The 7,717-nt window shown below is 25.9% G+C and overlaps 1 protein-coding gene across 1 annotated transcript; it reads left to right on the top strand.

Annotated features, from left to right (window-relative positions):
• The first annotated feature begins 933 nt into the window (after positions 1–933).
• On the top strand, positions 934–5,644 carry LOC101252698 (purine permease 3-like). Its single transcript, XM_004242747.5, has 2 exons — positions 934–2,296; positions 5,242–5,644. The coding sequence occupies exons 1-2, from the start codon at positions 1,547–1,549 to the stop codon at positions 5,590–5,592; spliced, it is 1,101 nt and encodes a 366-aa protein (XP_004242795.2). The 5' UTR covers positions 934–1,546; the 3' UTR covers positions 5,593–5,644.
• The last annotated feature ends 2,073 nt before the right edge of the window (positions 5,645–7,717 follow it).

Below are 7,717 nucleotides of genomic sequence, written 5' to 3'. Positions count from 1 at the left end.
ATAATTTTTGATTTTCAAACATGTTAAATTAATAATCAAATTAATAAAATACTTTTATCGATTTCTAGTTTATTGATTTTGATCCTTAACGGTTCGATTTTCGTTTAATACTTATAAAATAACTATATGACTTTTCTAATATATTTGATGCTAAATACAATAATATAACTTTACAAATGCTCATACTAATAACAAACAAGAAAAAAACTATACAAATATAACGCAAAAGAAATTAAGAAGAATAAGGTTCTTACTTTAGATTTTAACGTTTTGAATAATGTGAAACTGTGGACTCAAAGTCATTATGAAATGAAAATCGAAGGTTAAAGGACAAATATAGTAACTAGTAAGATATTAAAATTAATATATAATATTTATGTACAATTAAAAATAATGTAATTACTAATCTTAATAAGTTATCGATTTATCTAATAATCCAATATTAAAAATCAAATCAATAATTCAGTAAATTTTTTTATAAAACCGCTAATTTAATACCCAAATAACAACAAATAAATAATACTTTTATCAATAATTATCGGTTCGATTTTTACACATGCAGCACGTAGCGTGTGTGGGGAGGGGGTAAAGAAGAATGATCTGTCTAAATATATTCTATAATTGTCTATTAAAATAATAATAGTAAAAGAGTATATTTTTCATATATATCCGTGATATTTTTTATACAAAATAATATATTTGACTTGACTAATCTTTCCAATTTGCCCATATTTGTTGAAGGCACTTTTCATCTCATTGATCTTTTTTTTTTTTTTTTGCCATTATTGATATTTTGAATTAAAAAACAAATTTACATCATCTAGCTGACTGGCCCATTTAAGATGTTTTTGTAATTATGCGATAGAATATCTTTTTAGAAAAAAAAATTCAAAACGAAAAATAAGTTTGCATTGCTAAGAACCTTATATTATAATATTTGATATCCAAAATTTCATTGTAATTCACTATTCTCAAAATATTTCGAATTATTAACAATTATGATTTATCATATTTTCGATAGAATTTTTAACTATATAAACTTTATTTGAAGATCGAAGAAATTTTATATCTGAATTTACATCGAAATTACATAATTTTACACTCATACTTTAAATCAACTCATACAAAATAGATGAAAAAAATATATGTAGTAAAAAGACCTTCAAAATTATGTATAAATTGTTTTTCACAAATAGAGTAGAATTTAAGCATCTTTGAATTATTATTTTTATATCGGTTAATTTTCTTTTTATATTTTTTGTTTTATCGTAAAAAAAAATCCTTAAATTCGGCAACCAATAATATATATATATATTAGAATTAAGCATCTTTTGAACTTTGTTTTTTTTCTGTTTGTATTGAATACAATTTTTTATATCTTTTAATTTATTGTAAAACAAAAATCCTTAAATTAGGCGAAAATAAAATAATATTGTTGACAAATTTGACCCACAAGACATCTATATATTTCACTTGTTCGTACATATTATAAATCACTACTCAAACTTAAAAGAAGATCATATCTTCACTTCATAAAAAAAATTAAATGACGACTCAAGAAGATTCATGGAGAAGGAAGAAATTTTTACTAGCTATAAATTGTATAATTTTAGCTATAGGAAATTGTGGTGGCCCTTTAATCACCCGTCTTTATTTTCTCAAAGGAGGTGAAAGAATTTGGCTATCAAGTTGGTTAGAAACAGTTGGTTGGCCAATTGTTCTCGTCCCTCTATCCTTCTCTTACTTCAACCGTCGTCGCGAATTTCGAGGCAAAATAACTACCGATAACAATAACGATAACGATAACAATAATGCTAAATTCATTTTGATGACTCGTAGGATCTTTGTAGCGAGTATCGGGATTGGGATCCTGACTGGATTTGATAATTATCTCTACGCTTATGGCGTGGCTAAATTACCTGTGTCCACGTCAGCACTTGTCATAGCTTCTCAACTTGCTTTTACCGCGGGCTTTGCTTTCCTTCTTGTAAAGCAAAAGTTCACGTCCTACTCCATCAACTCGATCTTTCTACTGACACTTGGCGCGGTGGTATTGGCCCTCCACGCGAACGGTGACCGACCTAACGGGGAGTCTAGAAAGGAGTATATTCTAGGGTTTATCATGACACTTGGAGCTGCAGCTTTGTATGGACTTATTTTGCCTTTGTTTGAGTTGTTGTATAAAAAGGCAAAACAAGGTATCACTTACACACTTGTTATGGAGATTCAAGCTGTCTATTGCATTTTTTCTACTGTGGTTTGCACAATTGGGATGATAATAAACAAGGACTTTCAGGTTTGTCTCTCCTTCTCCCTCTTTTAATACAATCATTTTTTCTTCAGATAATCGTAGTGTTCGAGTCAGTCCATCAATATATATAGATATTAAATAACTTCCTCAATCAAAATTTGAACAGATGAATTTATTTTTAACGTAATTGTCTTTCTCTTGATATGTTAAAGTGGAGATGTTTAAGTAAAAGTAAATATATATATATATATATATATATATATATATATATATATTAGGCAAGTAAAAAATAAATGAAGTACAATTATTGTTAATTAGCTGGGTAATGTTAAATGGCCAGAAAATTTGACCAGAATTTAATCAAAAAATTTTAAAAGTCTGAATTTTTTTTAAAAAAAAATAATTTTTTTTTCATTTTTAATTAAAATATATTAAAATTAAAAAAGTTAAAATGTTTTTTAAAAAAAAAAGTAAAATAACATAGTACCATTCTGACCAAATTTTCTATAAAAAAAGATTTTTCCTTGTTAGCTATGTCAAATAGGTCCTTTTTTTTTTCAGTCATTTTAGTTTGTTGTGGTTGAGGTTTTTCTTCTTTATTTCTTTTTTTCTTTTTGATGATTTTGCTTTTGAGTCATTGGAATTATCATTGTAAATCAAAGTATAATTAGCTGGTTTACTAATTATGACAGGCTAATAATTAAACTCTGATTATAATCACTAACCATGTACTTTCCTCCTATCCTTTTTTTAATCTGTCGTTAATTAAGGTTCTGATGTACTTTCTCCAATATTTTTATTTATTCATCATATTAAAAATAATTATTAGGAATATTTGTTCAGTTTAAAAAATCAGAAAATAATTTATTCTTTTGTATTTATTATACCTTTGTTATTCAAAGGGTAGTATAATACTAATATCTCCTATTATTTATTATTTCTTAAAATGTGTCAACGAATAGTAGACAACTATTATTAAAAGAAAAAAATATTAATTAAGAAAAACATTTTATAGAACTAATCGAAAGAAATATTTAACTAATTTTAGCTTGCCGGCCTCTAGCTTCCTTAGATTAGTAACTAAGTCTAAAACTATATGTCATGTTTGAATATTTAGGGTGATTAAAAAAAAGATAAAAAATTGTTCTTTCTAGCTAGTTTTTAAAATTAACAGATATTTTGAATCACATTATTTAGACTTTAGTGATGAATAAAAAGGAAGATAATACATCCAGTTTAGACTTTACACACCCTTTATATTAAAAAAAAATAACACAATTATAAACACCTTTTATATATATATATAAGAAAATAATAGTGTGATTATAAATGGAGAGAAAATAAGTAAATAGTGCTTTTAATAATGAAACGGAGGGAGTCTATTGTTCATTTTTATTTGTCCATTTTAAATTTTTTACGCCTCTCATTAAATATATTGATACATATGAATATTCTATCGTAATATCTATATTAATTGATCTAAAGTCTTAGATTTTAAAAGATAATGTATAGCATCAATATATTAAAAATAATAATTAAAAATAAAGAATATTTTTTTTAAATAGTAAAAAGATAAAACTGATCATCTTAACTTGGTTAAGAGAACTTTTTGTTGAATGGAATTTTTAACGGCATAAAATTTCGATTTCAATCGATTATACTTTTGGTTATGCATGCACACACATAATTTCATATACTAGTGTAATTTATTAGCACAAGATAACTTTGTGAATTATATCTCACCTAAAATTTAGTCGATAATAAATAATTTTTGATGTGACATTAATATTAACTTTTAGTTAGTGTCTTGACATGCAATACATTTTCCCACTTAAAAGAAGAAAATTTTAATTCATTGGCATCATCATATCAAGTACCTATTTTCAATGCAATTTTGTCCATTTAATATAAATAAAGTTAAAGAATAAGACCAAGAAAATTGATAATATCTAAGTAGTGGTGAAGTAGCAAAGTCCTCTAGTCTTGAATAAAATTCCACTATCAAAACTTTGTTGTCCATCTTTATCATGAAAAATTGACTTCTAACAAATTCTAAAAGTTATGGCTCTGGATTCAACAAAGTAGACTCCCACATAATAACAACTTTATTATTATATTTTATCCTAAAAAAAAATAAATTACGATACATAAGATCTTAAGCGAGATTTAACAGTGAATTTAGAATTTTTAATAAGGGGGTCAATATTTGAAGAATTAAAATACAAATTAATTAAAGGAGATTCGATATTTATTAGATATACCTAAAAAATAATTTTAATCAAGTAAAAATTTTCGTCGAAAGGGGTTCGAATGAACCCCCTAAGCCCTAACAGAAGGTTGACTTCGCCCCTGGATGAAATAATTTTTTCTTTAACTAGATGTTTCAGATTTGAATTCAAAAAAATATTTAATAAAAAGCATTTCCCAATAATTAGAATCATATATTACATGAATTCGAATTAATCAAATTTCAATGCAGATACTAAATATGGCATAAAAATTATTTCCTTTTTTAATCTGTTATTTAATCACGTCCTTCTCTCTCTATCTTTTGTGTTTGGAGCAGTGGGCACACTAGTAAAAAATCACTATTTTTCTAATGAAAATTTCACTAAAAAAAATTGTTTAGTGATTATTCTCACTTTTTTTCATTGACTTAATCTTTATATATTTCCTCTTTTTATATTTTGACATCATTTTTGGTGAAATTTCTGACTTTAATCATTGAAACATGCACCTTGAGTAGGTTGTTATTTATCTTATTTTTAAGCTTACTAATTTCATGTTTTCATACTATATAATTTCACCAGAAACTATATTTATATTATTATATACATATAAAAATGTAACTATCATCTTAGTTATTATTGCATATATATTAACTTGTGATCGTTACAGAGAATTTAAAAATTTCTTATTCTGAATATGTTTATGACAATTATATATCGTTAAATAATTTATTAGCTTCCGTATGACGCTTAAACATGCAGGCAATGTCAAGGGAGGCAAAATTATTTGAACTTGGAGAAGCTAGATATTATATTGTTATAATATGGTCAGCAATACTTTGGCAATGTTTTTTCTTAGGTGCCATTGGAGTTATTTATTTTTCATCATCATTAGTGTCTGGCATTTTAATTACTGTTTTACTTCCTATTACTGAAATATTAGGTGTTGTTTTTTATGGTGAAAAATTTACACCAGAAAAAGGTGTTTCTCTTGTACTTTCTATATGGGGTTTTATTTCTTACCTATATGGTGATATTAAAGCTAACAAAAAGAAGAAAGAAAATCAATCAAAAGAACAAGAGATGATTGAGAAAATTAATTGTACTCCATGATTAAGAATATTAATCATTTATAATAGTAATAATGATTGCAATTTTGTTTAAATTTCTTTTCTACTTGTTGAAGGATAACAAATAGATTGTTGAAAAGTCACTATCAATTTAATATTCAAAATGTTTTTATTAGACTGTTTAACGATATTGAGCATGTGATATATAAATAAAAATATGAAAATTGTAGGTACTTAAAAAAAAAGTAATATTTATTTTTGATGAAAAAAAATAAAATTTGAAAATTGGGCAGTTATGTTTTCCAATAAATATAGATTGAAGTAGCTTTTGAATTTATATGAATAATATAAAGCGAAATATTTTTATGTCATTTATAAAATTTCAAAATTTATGAACGGACATATTTTTCATATTAACTCTTGAAATTCGTAAAAAAGATTCATGAAAAAACACCTCGAATTATTTAGAAAATACAATTCTATGAATATGATGTATGATCCTAAAATAATGCCTTAAAATTCTTTTATCATCACCTATAAAATAACTTAAGAAAAGGGTTAGAGTTCGTAATTCTGTAATTATAATATTTTAAATTCGAAATTTCATTATACTATAATGAAGTATCACATGTTTACATGTTCGTAGCTCTATTATAATGTGCTAAAATTTCACATGAATGGGGTTTTCGAACCCAATAATACATTATTTTGGAGTTTAACTTATAAAAGTTCAAAATCCAGTATATTATATTAGATTTTTGCATTTTTTAGCTAGGAATAATTTTATCTAAATTTTATTTTCACATTAATAAGTGATTAATTTTGAATTACATTTTAAATAGTGGCTAAATTTTAAATACCAGCCCCAAAAGTGGCTACGCCACCCATCTTGTACGCAGCTAGCTATGTTTCAGCCTGTATATCGTTACAGGCCTAAGCCCAAAAATTTGGTGGGACGATATTCATTTAAAATAGACTAATCTATATAGGGAAAATTGTATGTAATAGCAAACTAATAACCTAAATTAAATGGAATAACTAGGGTTTGATTTAATTGTGCCCCATAGCAAACACTAGCTAAAATTTGTCAGCGTCTCTCTCCCAAAAATATCGCTCGCCATTCTTCATTCTCGCTCGCCTCTCTCGCTTTATACACAGAAGTGTATAATTCTGTTTCTTTTTTGTATAAAGCGAGAGAAAATTGTATATACATACGCAAAAATGTATATCTTCATGTTATACACTTAATTATACAATTTACAAACATTTTACTTCAAATATTGCAGAGAAAAAAGGCCAACGAATTATACAATGTAAAATACAATTTTCTCTAGCTTTATACAACAGAATTGTATATATTGTGTTTCTGTTTTTGTATAAAGCAAGAAAAACATATATCTTCTTGTTATACACTTATAATTATGCAATATACATACATTTTAATTCGATTCAACTGTATGCATAACAAATTATACAATTGCAGCGAAATAGGCCAGCGAATTATACAATTTAGGCCAGCGAATTATACAATTGCATATGTATAGCAAATTATACAGTTTTATGTTTGCTATGGAGCGCAATTATGCAAAGTTTGCTATAGCATACAAATATGAATTTTTTGTTTGCGATATGTGAAAGTTGCCCTTCTAAATATCACTTCATTAAAAAAAAAAAACTTACCTAAATTTCACTAGTTTAGTATCTAATTACTTCTCTTCTTTTCATTTTTTATTATTTTGAAATGTATCAAAATTTTGAACTATGTATACATAAGATCGAATTAGGTATAATTTGTTATAAATACACGGTATCCAAGTGAATTTACATGCATCTAGCTCTCTTGTTGATCTCCTTTCTGCTATCTTGCTTGCCACGATCTTTTCTCGCTCACCACTATCCTTTCTCACTCGCGTCTCTCTTTGTTTATGATATCTCAAATACATGTATCTAGTATCTTGATACATACATATGTGTAATTCACATTTATCTGGGATGCCTAGGTTCTCTAGCTCGCTTTTCTTACTATTTTAGTGTATATGATAACAAAAACACATGTATCTAGATGTATGTAACTTGAAATCTTGTATGAAATTATTTGTTAGTGAGATGATTTGTAATTATTTCAAACCATAGAGATAATTAATAAAGAAATATTTGTCTAATTAAGT

This window comes from Solanum lycopersicum, chromosome 7 (assembly GCF_036512215.1).
Source record: "Solanum lycopersicum chromosome 7, SLM_r2.1".
Lineage (NCBI taxonomy): Eukaryota > Viridiplantae > Streptophyta > Magnoliopsida > Solanales > Solanaceae > Solanum > Solanum lycopersicum.
Note: the sequence above shows the minus strand (reverse complement) of the source record. Positions and strands in the feature narration are given on the sequence as shown.

Bases quoted from the DNA above. Each gene is read 5' to 3' on its own strand.
- LOC101252698 (XM_004242747.5), top strand. From the start codon at position 1,547: ATGACGACTCAAGAAGATTCATGGAGAAGGAAGAAATTTTTACTAGCT. The intron at 2,297-5,241 runs GTTTGTCTCTCC...TTAAACATGCAG, and splicing joins TAATAAACAAGGACTTTCAG to GCAATGTCAAGGGAGGCAAA.